This window comes from Achroia grisella, unplaced genomic scaffold (assembly GCF_030625045.1).
Source record: "Achroia grisella isolate CSIRO2021 unplaced genomic scaffold, CSIRO_AGI_Agris_v1 utg902, whole genome shotgun sequence".
NCBI lineage: Eukaryota > Metazoa > Arthropoda > Insecta > Lepidoptera > Pyralidae > Achroia > Achroia grisella.
Window position 1 is genome coordinate 960,702 of NW_026713060.1, and position 15,994 is coordinate 976,695.

The window sequence follows — 15,994 nt, forward strand, 5'->3', positions numbered from 1 at the left end:
CATGAATATCTTTAAATACAATAAAGGAGGTAAATATTTACACATATAGGTATTTAATAATATCGTAGATAGAAAGTTTGATTACTTTCAAACTGTAGTATTTAACAGAGTACTGAAGACTTAATGTTTGGGAAACTACTCTGCTACCAAAATGTTAGGGAATTTACTATGTCTGTCACGTACCTGTATGGTTCTGCGGATTTCTTGGGCTTCAGGGTCTCGAAGGTATCTTCGCTAGCTTTCCAGTTTCACAGTAGGTTCACAGTAGGTTTCACAGTTCAAATTTATTTTAATTCACAACAAATGCGCGCGCGCGTCAAGGCCGCTGTACAGTCCGTTTGTTACTAGTTAGGGAGGGGAAGGGAACGCGCAGGAACAGAAAACTAACGGACTAATATAATATAATATCTGTGCTTACGATGATACAGGGTAGATTTTGAACACTTAATATGTAAGGAGTTATAAAATACTATCGGTGCTCGCGGTTTCACCTGCGTTAAATTTATGGCATTTGTGTTATTTTGATGTATAAGCTATATTACTGTAAAGTTGAATAAAATCCGTTCTATAGTTTATCGATCCATATTCACAAACTTTCGCCTTTATAATTTCAGTAAGATTTGATGACGATATAAAAATAAGTAGATACATGCCCATCAAACTCTGAAATATTAAGAAATATAAATAAAGTTAAATAATACTGAAATGAAAACACAATATAATCTTTAACTTTTTTATTTACTACTTATAATAATTGTATAACCTTACAAAATAAACTTTCATATTTTGGGTAGAAGTTAGTATATGCTTACAGAGAAAATTGGATGTTTAGGCTTCAATAATTTTACGATTTGACAAATTGAAGGCGGAGACGGCGCCCGAAATTGAGTTTGTAAGCTGTCATAATATTGTATTGTAACCGTAAACTAGTTTAAATTCATAACACGTAGCACGACAGAATCATACTATAGAATCATAATACTATATATGACTGATGAAGTTATACAGTCTTGCTTGTCCTGATATATTTTTGTTTAAAGTCAATATGTAGCTTTAAAATCTTCAGAAGCGTTTGAAGTTTATGTCAACTGTAGTAAGTCAGAGAGAAAATCAACTGGCTAAGCTTCGCTTGACTGCGGTTGTTGGCTATTGTCTGCGATCTCGCGATTGTATGTGATATGTATGTATGCGACTGCGATTGAGTTTAGTAAAGTAGCATCATAGTTTGTTTTTTATATTGTAACATTGTTGAAAAGCACTTTCTTTCCATAGCCATAAAAAGTTGTATGCCTTGGACAATAATAAAATTAACATTATTTTGTCTCTTTTGCATACACATAATTCAAGTAAGTATAACTAATGTTGCCAGTGCATTAAATATAAAATTGTAAAACAAATCTCAATTCGGGTCAGATATTAGATCATGTATGGTAGATGTAGTTACATTATCCATCTTTATGAGTATTCTTTGTTCAAAACCTCTATAATTACTTACTGTTTAGTAATAAGTATAATTACATGACTAAATTACAACAATAAACTTAATGAAGTATAAATACTTCTACACTTACGAGTCCCTGATGATGTTCAGTACAGGCTAGCCGTATATATTCTCTTTAAAAGAAGAATTCCAAAGAAGGATTTCTAGATATAACAAAGGAAATCTAGAAGTATCTAGAAGATCAAGATTGTAACGACGAGTCTATACTAACACCATCTCTAGGACCTTTTAGAAGAAATAAAGAGTCAATGGTGGGAGAGAGTTAGGGAGAAAAGTTTCAAGGCTTAAAAAGAGTGAAGTAATGGAAACGTCTGGAAGGTTCGAGAAGGTAGAAGTCTAGTTCCTTGGTCTGGGTCGTCCCTGCTGCACGTCTTGGTATTCATTTGGTATTGGCCGCTTCGATTGTGGGATCTGTAATAAAAATTATTATTTATCATTTCTATAAATCTTATAGCCCGTTTGTTTTTCTGATAGATTATTTATCTGAGATTAGAATCATGCATAATTTTTTTAGCAAATTAAATAAATTCATACAGATATATAGGCAGCATGTTTCATGGATGAAAAGTCACTAATTTGTAAACATGTAGAATTAAAATAGATTAGTAGGTAGGTATAATATAAGTAAATTTGTGTGAAAAAAATTATTAAGAAGTCTAGTCTTTCTAAATGTTTAGTAATCTAGTAGAATACTTGGCGCATTTATGCCAGTATACTATCACCATGAGTGTGAGTCATTCTATCATCATCATCTGCTTCTTCCTTATCCCATTTATTTGGGGTCGGTATGTTCGCAGTCATCGCCTTATTTACTTCCTTTCTTACCATATCATCTTTCACACAGTCCATTCATCTATCATATTCAGTACAAAAAAATATAATCTTAGAACTCTTTCTTTTTAAATAATTTGTATGTTGGAATAGTGAAATAGGTGTAGTGTGCCATTAAATAAGTATACATTATACCAATTTGAAATATTACTCTACGTAGAGTGCCGTGTACAATTAAGATGAAATATACTATTTGCTAATGGAAGCCGAATTTATATAAATACGAGGAACTGTGGGAAGGAGAATGAATTATATTTCACAGACAAACCTATATAGAAGCTGAATAGTTAACAAATACAGTAGTAGGTTGAAATCTACAATAGATAGATAGAATATGTACGATTGTTTAACATACGCGATTGGCCTTTGGATAAACGGAGGCGATTCCTGGTCGGAAATACTGTGGTATGTATACCTATAAATATAAAGTATATAATATTATAGTTCAGTAGACGTCATGAGTATTATACGTAATAATCTTAGTATCTTTTCTATACTTTATTAAGAGTTAACAGCAGTTTTGCACGAGTGGTGTCGATAAGTTGAATTTTGTTGAAGTTATAAAAAATCGTATGTTTTTCATGAAACAGGCTTTAAAGCTGTGTTTCATGTTCAGTTTATCAAACTGCCAAATCTACTTCCTATGATTTGGCAGTGCTTTAATCGTCAGTCATTACAAACGATTTTATAAATATTCAGTTTAATATTATATACAAAAATAGTTTTATACATTAATGGAACATTAATAGAAAGATCCGATTTTGTCTTTGATCAAATTTAAAGATAATTTACAGATTTGAAATTTATTTACTTATCGACAAGTATCCTCTGCGAGTAAAATGGGCTATTTTTTTAAATAGACAATTCTATAACATTTGCAACGGCGTGAAAACGAGTAGGGTGACTAGTTATACATAATCCTGCGCAATCTTAACACTATATATTGTATGAGTAAATTATTTGTTGCAAATTACATATTTACCCACACATATATTGTCAAACCTGGAGTACTGTATAAATCTATCTATTTCGGGTGGCACTAGTATTACTATATGTTTTAATGTATTTTCAGAATTTTAACCACTTAATTTTGTACCACAATTTGTTCTTATTTTTATTATAGTATAAAGTATAATTAAATATAACACGTATCGCTATGCGGTGATCTAGATCTGTATGAAATCGTTCTGTACAAAATACCATTGATATCTTCATAACGTATCGAATATCAAAGATCCATTCGATTTATAGATGTCATAAAACTCTCATCTCTCTCATAATCGAATCGGAATATTACAATAGATATAAATCTGGCGTAGGTATTGAGATACGCTCATGCAGCCATATGTCTATATAAGGAATATTAAATATTGATTGGTTGCTTGGTCTATATGAGCACCATTCAACGCTATATGCTTTGCTATTACGCTAATATTATAAGAAGAGATTTGTACGTTTGTAAAACAACAACTGCTAAACCGATTTTAATAATTCCTTCACCATTTAAATGCTACATTATCACTGAAGAAAGTAAAATATTTTTTTCCATATTTAACATGATTATGTTTATTACTACAAAAAAATAGTTTCATTAATGTAACTCAATACGTAAAAAAAGTCCTCCTTTGTGTGTTCTCCTGAGTTTTAAATAGTGCAGTTGTTTCACGATTGTATCTTTCAATTGTAAGTGCCTAAGTACACTTATAGTACTTAGATACCTCTAATGGTCACTTCTAAATAAATATACATATAAAAAAACTACGAAACTTTTATGAAATTTCTTGTGGTCATATCTAAAAGCTGAAATTATAAATTTTATGAGTCTGAGTCTGCTTGTCAGTAAAACCACAGATAACATATTACGTAAAACTAAACGGCTGAATGGATCTTTATAAAATTTTACGTGAGATTGTATCAACAGTATGGACATTGACTACCCTTTGTCTTAAATAAAGTAGACAAAATATGGAAAAATATTCCGTATTAGCTATACGGATACCCATATTTTTGAAAAAAATGGAAAATATTGGGAGTAAACGAGTATGCAGGGTTAATTTACAAATGATTACTTACAGGTCTTTGATCCTGGGGCTCCTCTTCTGGTGGTGGGGCAGTCGTGGTCGGCACGTCGCAGTCTTCAGTGGGGGGCACCACGCACCGCAGGGATCGCCTGTCGAACACCAGCATGGCTGGACACCGCTGCAGACGAGGGTACCCGCCTTGGCACTGCCAGTACCGGTTGCATGATTTGCCGAGAGGTACATTGCCGTTAGGGTCTTCATTGCAGAGGGCTGGAATTAACGTAAAATTATATTGTTGTTGAATTTGTTATTATATATTAAAAAATTACTTTAACAATAATAATTAAGTAAGTAAGGCAATTAGGACCCTGAAGAATTAAATAAATAAAGAAATAATAATCTAAGGGCAATTCCATAAGGGCCAACTAATTCAAAGCTAAGTAGAGCTTGTGTAATGGGTACTGGACAACTGATATAAATACTTAAATACATAGGAAACATCCAGACTAATACAAACAATCGTACTCGTGAATATAAATGTTTATACTACGCGAGGAATCGAACCTGAGACCATGAATTAAGGTGGTGTGCTCAACCACGAAAACACTGTTTGAACATTTATCTTAATATAACATGAATGGTAATAATTAATTCTAAATAAATAATAATAAATAATATTTAAAATAAAATAAATAATATTTAATTTAATAAATTGCTCAGAATATAAGTTAACATTTCTAAATATGTGATTAAAAATGAAATAACACTAGAGAACGTCGTGACGTATTGGTTTACTACCCTGAATTAAGTCCAAGAGGTCGATAGTTGCATTCTAGCCGACACCATAAAAAAAAGGAAACTTTTCGTGTCAATTTATATTTTTGACTGACTCGTCAAAAATATAAATTCAAACCAAAAACTAATTTGAGAGACTGCAATAAGCTCGCGCGCAAATTAATATAATATATAGCAAATTGTGGGCATGTCAAGCGTGATTACCATAAGGGATAACAGTTTGTTTTATAATTTATTAAAATATTTTTGTATATATATAATTTAATCTATTTCTCGAATATTATTCGAATTAATCCTTCACATTTACATAACTTGAATTATATAATATTAATCTTTAAAACCACGAGAACAACGAACAGAAAATGGTAATTTTATTGAGTTTCAAAGAAATTGAAAAGGGAAGTATTCCGGTTCATTATATACCATTACGACTTCCCAGATACAAAGGCGGAGGCAATAAAATATTACATTGGATCTTTATTATCCTATCAAAATAAAACGATATCCGCTTTGTTTCTATTTCTTGCGATCCAATGAAATTATGACTACCTATTACGTCCGCGTGGAATTAAAATAAATAAATTATCTAAAATTCAGTTACTCCTTGTAACATTCGATATCTGGAAGTAAAAACCCGTCAAAATCGGTCCAGTCATTTCGGAGATTAGCACGAATAGACAGATATTTTTTTAAGGTAATGTTATTTTAATAATGATAAATTTATTATTGGGTAAAGTATAGCTTAAAGTTTTCATGTGATTTATAAAAAAAGATGGATCCCTACTTATGGTCAGGAATTTAATAATAGGGAATCGGTATGCATTTGAATAATAAATTACTCTCCATTCATTATTGTATGTCAGGCTCTATTTTCCGCATTTAGCCCATATTTTGGACCTTTGTTCATACTTTCCATTTAATTAATCACTTAAAAATGCATATTTTAGGTGTTACAATAAGTTTATTATATGTTACTATATTGTATACTATTAATAAAAAAGGAATATAAAATTCAGTACTCTCCATTTAATTAAGTATTAAAAATGCACATTTTCGGTGGTCTAGCGGTTTTGCATATAGCATTACTTCCAATGGTCCAAGGTTCGATTCCTCGCATGACACAAACCTTTGTATTCCTGACTATGATTGTTTGTATCGCTTTGCAAATATTTTTATCGTACATATATATTATACATAAAAAAGTCCTTATGTATAATATATATGTAAGATAAAAAAAAATTGTATTTGCATCAGTTTTCTAGTACCCATAACACAAGCTTTAGCTAGCGTAACTTGGGACAAGATGGCGCTGTGTGAATTGTCCTGAGATTATTATTATTAATAAAAGAAAGAATATCAAATTCGAGACATATTTTAAAATTATTCGATGATATGTATTATTATTTTATCTTATTATTTAATTTGCGTCTTTTATACGACGATGAAATATCAATCGTGTCTGATATTTAAATTGAATTCAGTGTAACATGTTACGGCCTTTGAAAAGGTTAAACAATTATTTAGAAACCATGAGAACACTCCAAGTTTTATAACACCGAATAGATTATAAACAAAGTTAGTTATCGATTACGGATTAGAAGAGTCGAATTTGTAACTCAGTTTAATTGTTTTTTGAAGGCCATAAGTATTAAGTATTACTTATGTACCTATGTAGTATTAGTTTTTAATCAATTTACATTCTCAAAATTTGAAACATGTAACTGAAAACAATTTATTAAACTTAAAGTATATCTATAAGTATGTATATCTATACATATAAATAAAATTGGAGTGTCTGTTTCTAATATGGACATAACCGTTTTTTACTACATGCATATGAATAGAAATACGGTACAAAATAACATTTTTATGTAACCAAAATAACATTTTTTACCATTTTTGTCAGTCTCTTTGTTCCGGCTAATCTCTGAAATGGTTGGACCGATTTTGACGGGACTTTTTTTGCTAGGTAGCTGATGTAGGTAGTAACTTAGGCTACTTTTATTAGCGGGAACATTTAGCTAATAACATGTTTCATGTTAGTAGGCAACATAGAGCTGAATACTATAGATATGGAAATATAATCAATATTATAAAAAAATGCGAATCTTGTGATTTTGTGTGTATATGTATACAAACAAGTTTTTTTTAGTATTTATTAGCATTTAGTATTATTTATATATTTACCACATTGGAAATTTTTATCGAGGTATACTGCAAAAAAACGTTTGCGTGAATACCTCAGTATCCTGTATTTCAACCGCTAAGCAGTTTGCTTTGTAAGCTGTGGCTTGGTTTTGTTTTTAGGGTGAGATTACTGAGTGGTATTAAAGGACGAGTGGTATGATATCTTAGTTCTTTGAATGCATGAATCATAGGATATTATTTTATTGAGGGTTTTGGGCTATTGTCAGGTGCTTAGACCTGTAGCACTGCGACCTACATAGATCTATTGTGCTCGCCCTTTTTTAAAGGTCGCTACCTACCTACCAGTCACCCAGACAAGAAAGGATATTCTTAGCAGCGATGGTTTTATCTCCTCACTCCGTCTAGAGTATATGCTTTCTAAAGATATTTCGTTTATGCATGAGTGGGCTGCAGACATCACGTTATCACAGGATAACGTGATAGCCTTAGAGCTGTTCGTGTATATAGATGACCATTACTGTTTAGGTACCTATAGGTGAGTCGTCAGTTTGTTTGCCACTCCTATTATATAGAAAAGGGTATTATTCTTGTCATTGTCTTAATGCGTCTACAATTGTTCTAGTTGCCTGACCTTTTCTCCAAACCTCATTAAAGGTATTATGCAAGCTGTACATACATACTGTCTAACATTCACGCCGTATTACAGTAATTATGGATATCGAGTTTCTAAAACGAGTTATAACATTGCGAAGAATTAATGACCCATGCCCGACAAACTCAAAAGTAGGCCGCCAAATATCTAATCTATCGATTAAGTTTAGTGCGATGTTTAACGATTTTAACTGAATCTTTCAATGATTTAGCGATTAACAGAACATCAGATCACGATCAATCAAGTTATATAATCGTTAATCGAGGGCCGTACCGACCGTGCAATTATACGCCTTATTGAATCTGTTAATGAGAATGAAAGTTGAATAATGTATAATGGATTGTTAATAAAAAAATTGCATTGTCGTACGTGTATGAATTAGAAGTAGCTATGCTTAGGTGCGTAATGGGTTTTTTATGACAGTCAGATATTAATGAACAGCGTCTACATTGTGATAAGTGCCATTAATTATGAAAATATAATAACTACTTTGTTTTACTACAGAGCGAAGAGCAAAGCGCGGTGGTGCGGTGGGATTAAATTTTCGAAAATATTTCGAAACTTCTTTATTCTAAACATTGTTTGTTATCTGTGGTTCCACTTTGATTATTATGCAAAAACCATGCAGGTTTATCCATATTTCTGTGTGTGCCAAATTTTTATAGTATACTATCTGTGCCCGCGGTTTCACACGCGTTAAATTTCAATAAAAAAATTTAGCCTATATGTTATTTTGAGGCATATTGCGCTATATTGCTGTAAAGTTTCATCAAAATCCGTTTTGTGTGAAAGAGTAACAAACATCCATACTCACAAACATTCGCGTTTATAATATTATTTAGATTACGACATACTATATGTGCGTTATGGTGGTTATAATATACGAGGCGGAATTTTATCCTGAGCCGAAAACGAGAGCGCAATAGAGCCGGCTTTGTTAAATACGCATCTATATATATAATATTTTTAACACACTCATTTCAATACAATACAACATCTAATTATACTATTGTACTTTTTATTATATACACTTACGATGTTTCTGACAGCCGTCCACGTTCTCCGGCCAATCACAGGAGTGTGCGTTCTCGTTGTACAGCAGACCACCGATGCAGAGCTGCTCGGTGGCGGTGCCGTTCCAACAAGTCCAGTACCTGGTGCATGAGGTCTCGTGCCCGAAGATGCCGTACAGCCAATCGCAGTGCTCCGTGCCAATTGGTGGATCTACGGGAAGATGTTGGATAAGTTATCTTTATATAGTATATGATGAAATCGCTTCCGCTGTCTTTTCGCATAGTATTTTTAAACTACGCAACGTACTTTAATGCAGTTTTTAGGAATATAGAGAGTGATTCAAGAACAAGGTTTATTTGGCATGTAGAAAAAATATAATCCACATACCTACCTATTCGGTGAACGATTTGACACACACGTAACTTTTTTATGTACTATAAACATTATGGTACAAAATATTTCTTCTTTTTTGTTTTATTTTTGTTTTACTTTGTGTTGTTGTTTGTGTGTGTGTGTTTAATTGTGAGTGTCGTGTTTCTAAGCATCTACTGCTACTTCAAAAAAATGTCATTTCATTTAATTTTATTTATATAACATTTTTAAAGATAAAAATAATCATTATACTCACTGATTTGCACTTTAGGATATTCACAGTAGTTCGACCGCCACGGATAATCGCAGCCCTCAGTCACACCTCTATGCTTTCCAGCGAACACCAGCCCGTTGGGGCAGTCGTACTGGATCGACTGTCCATTGTCACACTCCCAGTATTTGTCACAGTATTTATCGTCCGCCACCACGCGTGACTTTGTTTTGCATGGGTCTTCTATTTGTGCGCAGCTTGTGATAGCTACCGTTGCTAGCAGAACTGAAAAGAAAAATTGATTTTGAAATAGATGTTATTGAATTTGGAACTTTTATTTTTTTTATATGTATTGAAATAATAATAATAACACAGGAGAATCCACACAGGGCTACCTACTTCCAATTTAATTAGCGCTTGTGTTATATGTACTAGACGACTAATATGAATACTTAAATACAGTTGTTTTGTAAATACATACATAAAATACCTAGTTCATAAAAAATCATGAGTTGTATTGCGCTATAGTGCATTTTGTAAGATCCTTTTTCAATGATTTGGTTCGTGAGACTACAAAATACCAGTACGGTTCACAGCTGCCTCATAAGTATCCGTTTATCATCTAAAACTCGTTATTAATTGTCAACTCATTTATTCAGCATCACGGTGAACACGTTCGCAAAATATCGTGCTCCGTGCCCAATCATCAATAGCGACACTTTCGTGCTCCAACTTATTAGACTTATTGTCCTGATAAGATACATACATATTAGTTTTGAATAGAAGGTTCAAATACCTTTTAGAAGTTAGTTGATTTCGTATAGAGATACAAAATCAACTTCTAAAAGGTTCGCAGTTCGACTTCATTTTTCGAATATGTGAGTAGACTCGAAAATATTTATTGATTTTAGTGCCGTATTTACTTTGGGTACATACCTATATTTTGATTCAAATTTACTTTAGTTTATTGTGAAATGAAAAATTATATCAGAAATTATATTCAGAAACAACAATTATTTAAAAGAGCAACATGCAAGTTTTATTCTCGTTCATCTTTTGATGAGATAGTTTTCCGAATGAGCGGCTTCAAAAGTGCTTAAATTTAAGTTAATTTGAAATTTAATATTCTATTCTATTCTTAATTAAAAGTTGAAAAATAAAATGGTCATTTTACGCACTCGGTCTCACATTTAGAACGTTGTGCGCGTAGAGACTGGTCGACTATTACACTAACCAAGCTACATTATCAGAAGCAACTGTGGTAACACTATTTCTAAAACTATGCAACAAATCTGCACAAATGACTCATGTTCATTTTTCAATGTCACAAGTCAAATGTCCATGTGTATGTAGTCTCTTGCGCAAGTCGGAAGCGCTTTCACTGCGCAATCACAACACCGAGAATATAACACTGACATAACATATAATGGCCAAAACAATGCAATGTTTGAACATGCCTATTTGCTTAACGGATTTTGTTAAACACATATTGCTCAGTCCGCAATACACGGAAGAGAAGCGTTGAAAAGACGTACAAAGTGTGACAAGTTTGCATTACTCATTTTACGATGAGTCTGTATCTTTGACGTCGATACGTAGGTTAAAGTAAAAGCTTTTAGTCTATTTTTAAAACGGGAAGTTCTAAATTTTAATAAATGAATGCCGTACTATTTCATAATTTAAGGTGACTAGAAGTTTTTAGGTACTGACAGATTTCGTCATGATTACCGAAACAAATGTAATTATAAATGTAGTACAGGAGTAATTAATGCTTTTTAAAATTGTTTTGTGAATTACTTGCATATGGAAATAATCTTATGAATCAGGAATCTTACTAATAATAGATTTAGTTTCATATCGTTAACATCAAAGCAGACAGCACTAGACTAAGAGTCGTAGATTAAGTCTCTTCTCATAAAAACGAATACCTAAAATAACTTTAAATATATGAGAGATTGTCGTATTCTTTCCAATAAAAATAGCTCAAATGAAAGTTCATTAGTGTGGAAACCTAAAATACATTTTTTAGAAGATTTACCTAGGTAGCCTTTGCTTATTTTTAAAAAGCTTTTAAAAAGTACAATTTGCGTGGGCACTTCTTAAAAATAATTACAAATATACATACATAAATATAAATATATACCTACTATAATACATAATAATGATACACTCGATTTGAAGCGTGAAATAAAGCGGTTAAGTTACAGGATAACAGGCATGACATTTTAGTCCTCCAGAATGACAACACATAAGAGGTATTACGGGTTTTACATTATGACGTGAGGATCGTAGTACTGGTCAAGTATATAGGTGATGGTTACCATCAAGTTGGCCGTCAGATGTTTTACTATTCCAGTTATATAAAAAAACTTTTTTGTCTCTCTCTTAAACTCTAATGCTGCTGGCCTTTACAGCGTTATCAGACAGTAGGGGTCTGGTGCAGATGGCACTCCAATCCGCGGAAAGACTTACGGAGCGGCTAAAAGCCAACTCGTGCCTGACGGCACCTCTAGGCATTCGAACCTCGGCTCAGGCCGTTGTAATTTTAATGCCCGTTTTAATGATGTATTTTAAAAGTAGGGGTGTCTACAGGTGATTGTTGAAAGAGACCATGACCTCGTCTTTAAGAAAAAAATTAAAGACTAACTTAATATGCACATCCTTAAAGTAATTGCGCAAGAGTTAAGCTTCGTGTTGCAAGGTCAACAACTTGTGTGGTAGGTATATGCTCATTTCTTTTATGCCAAATGGAATCTTGTAAATCGAGTCAAGAACCTGTAATGTGGGTTATAATGTTCTTCTGTTTGTTTTCAATGTTATTTAATGGCCTTTGTATAAGTGGTGGTTTGTGAAACTTATCGACTTACGCTCAAAGGTGAGAAGAGAGTATCTGTGCGACATGAAAACAATGTGTGAATATATATTTTTACCTAATTCTCCAGTGATGGAAACTGTGATAAAAAATCAAATTAATCCAAGTGACCGCGGTAGGCTCACCCCCTACTATGGAGGTTTGAATTGATGCTGCTCATGATGATGATCCCAAACTAAGCAGATTTTATTTTATTAGTACAATAAACATACTTAACCATTTTTATGAGTAGTTCATAAGTATACATAAAAAATCAAACATGCTCATGAATACTAATGTTTGTATTGTTCAGACATCGAACGAGGGACTAACGAAATGTGTCAGGTAGTTAAAACACTACACTACCAACGGCCTCAGTGGTCTAGCGGTTTAGCGCACTGCCTTACTTCTGATGATCGTGGGTTTAATTCCTCGCCCGTTCCGAACATAAGTCTTATTGTTTGCATGTATTTAAAAAAAATATCTAAGTATATCAATGAGATAGTCTAGTACCCATAACATAGGCTCTCCTTTGCTTGGTACTGTTGTTATTATAAATGATTACATAATATTTTTTACTTAATTACAGTTTTATTTACTCAAGATATGAATGAAAAGTGGGAGATAAAGAATTGAATAACCATATAAAGAATCAGGATGTGAATCGAACTGCATTATGTATAGTAAAAAATCAGTGTAACATTGTCGTGCAGACAGACAGCCAGACAGCTGGGTCGTGGGAGTACGCCGTGGAAGTCGTGAGAGAAATTTCATAGCAATCACTAATGCAGTTGATTATTATCATTTGCTCAATTGGTATAAGTTACAGACGAGTAGCGATAATTAAACATAATTTTCTTAAATAATTGTTGAATTTCTCACTATCCCAGCACGCGCTGAAAATCATGACAGAAACAGAAATAGTGACTACCAAACTATAATATTAAACACCAAAATATTGAGTAATATCTTCTAAAAATAGAGACGGACAAACCAGTTCTACTGTTAACTAAAATATTTTGGCCATTATTTAGGTTATTAATATAACAAAAAAAAAATGTTCAATTCTAAAGTTTGTCTAAGTACAAAGTAGATTTAGTTGATAATTTATTAATTCAGTGTGTCTGTCTGTCTACTCGATAAAGAAACTGATTTAAGCATGCAATTAATACTTCTTTAATTTAAATAATATTAGTAAACGATTGACGAGGTCACAACTATTTAATAGTGATTTTTTGTTTATTTATACGGATGATAATGGAATGGTCTACTCGAATTTTTATTTGTTTGCAACGGATAAACACAAAAATACGAAGTAAATTTTCATATCAGTTCATTGTGAAATGTTCTTATATAGCCAAAAACCGTACTATATGGAGACAAATTGTCGGAAATTCTATCTCCAAAAAGGACAATGAAGAGAATCCAATGATACCACCTTGGAAACCACGACCACTCTATCAAGTATGTACTAGTACAGTAGAAAAATTATTAGCAAACAAAATGGGTTTCAAAATTAAACAAATAGATCCCAACAAGAATGATCATGCAAAAACGATAATATATTTATGATGTTCCTGCAAAGATAAATGTATTAATCGCTGTCGCCTTTCACTTAGGTAACTATAATACAGATGCAATATGAGACTGGAAAGTTTCTGTACTTCATTACTTCCTTGCTTTCAAATATTTGAAACCGTTCATAAATAGTTCTTAATTTTCATAATATAATTACTTAATAAAGCTAATTATACATATTAGTTAATATTGTAGTAATAGCTCGAACTGTTTTTCTTTTAAATGTTACGTGTACGCTTTAGATAATTAAATATTCGCATATTTAAGTGATTATTTACGTTGTGGTAATAAAGATTGTAGGCTTTTACTCTATGTATATTAATTTTCGCAATTACAACATGATCTCTCAGCTTCGTTATATCCTACTTCTTTGAGGTTTTCAGTTCGAAACTCAAAAAACAAATGATACTTTCCAAAATAATTTGCAGACATTACATTCATCTTTAAGGCTGCTAACATACTGTCGGTTAATCGTCAGGTTGCCCTTGGAAATGGGCGTTGAAGTAACTAAATGTGCCAATCGGAGGCCATCGGATTTTGATTGGACTTCGGCAACCTGACAACTAACCTAATTTTAGATACCTTTCTGACAGCGTCGAAGAATTATTATTTCAATACAGAGAGTGCGATCCAGACAGACAGCTGTTACTAATTGCATGTGTTTGGTAATGACTCAGTATAGAATTGCAGATTAGACAAGGAGACGAAGGTGATTTCTATGTATCTAAAACAAAAAGTAAATAAGCCTGAAATTTCATTGCTTAATAATACAATCAAATCAACGTACAAAGCAGGCTGCTTGGCGTCTGAAATAAGCGCAACTGACACTACCTATGCAGAAATAGATATAATTTTTTTTCAAATATATTTCATATTTCGTTAAATAACCAATGTAAAAAGCTTCTATACATTTATACTTAACTAGTTACTCGCCCCGGCTTCACGGGTGTTCATATAAACCTTCCTTTTGAAAAACTATCTATTTCTAAAAACTTTATTAAAATCCGTTACTTCTTTAAAAGATCGAAGCAAATAAATAGCGGATGTGACTTCATTTTATTCTATAAAAGATTTAAGCACTTTTGAATAGCCATATTTTTCCTTCTACCACTTACTCGGAACGCATTCCCATAACGAGAAGATTGAGAAAGATCTTGCGTATTGTTCTTTTAAATAAATATTGTTAGTAAATAAAAGTCGGTAAACCTTACCAGGTAAAGTAGATCTTCTAATTATGATATGGACTCTACAATAATTTAGTTAGATTTAAAAGAAGTTTATTATATATATATATATTATTATTATATGGGCATATCACTGAAACTGAGTGAAGTTGAAACAGGCCGCTAGTTATGAATAATCCTCTATTTAATCGCATTGTATTTATATTGGACGAGTATATTCACCTATACACATGAATGCATTTGTAGTTGAAATACAATGTTTCAATTTATCGTCTTCTTGGAATAAAGGATTATGAATTATATTATAATATGATTAGCATACTAAATTATTTAACACTAGCAGATACATGCGACTATGTATTGTTTTGAAATATAAAATAGTCTAGAACTATCCTCGCGTTATCGATATCTTTCTTTATGTGGAATGTTATTAAGATCTTTTTCACCATTTAGTCATGAAAAGTGTCAAACAGACAGATATGCTTTCAAATTTATAATATTAGTAGGTACGGATTTAAGCATAATTTTACCATCCGTAAAGTTATTCATATATATTTTTATTCACTTTTTATAAGTAGAATTACATTAGTTTTTTTATTCCTAAGTTCAAATAAAATCATTTACATTATTATTAATTCTAATTGTACGTCAGTTTCTCATCTATACAAATAAATATAATTGAAATGTCTGTTTGTAATTTCAATAGAACAGCTTTTCACTAAATACATATGAAAATATATATACATCAAAATATTTATTTGAAGGCACTTTCAGTTTATAGCGCAATATAAGTTTTAAGTTCTTTTATATTCGCACTATGCTATGCTGAATAATGG

The 15,994-nt window shown here is 32.1% G+C and overlaps 1 protein-coding gene across 1 annotated transcript in view; it reads right to left on the minus strand.

Moving 5' to 3' along the window:
• Positions 1-1,440: 1,440 nt before the first annotated feature.
• The window catches only part of LOC131853440 (protein obstructor-E-like), a 48,189-nt gene continuing 33,635 nt past the window's right edge, over positions 1,441-15,994 (minus strand). The window contains exons 3-6 of the mRNA XM_059204326.1: positions 9,591-9,830; positions 8,984-9,172; positions 4,406-4,623; positions 1,441-1,912 (exon numbers count right to left, since the gene is read on the minus strand). Coding sequence (XP_059060309.1) covers positions 1,838-1,912; positions 4,406-4,623; positions 8,984-9,172; positions 9,591-9,830 — 722 coding nt within the window. The 3' untranslated portion in view covers positions 1,441-1,837. The remainder of the gene's footprint in view (positions 1,913-4,405; positions 4,624-8,983; positions 9,173-9,590; positions 9,831-15,994) is intronic.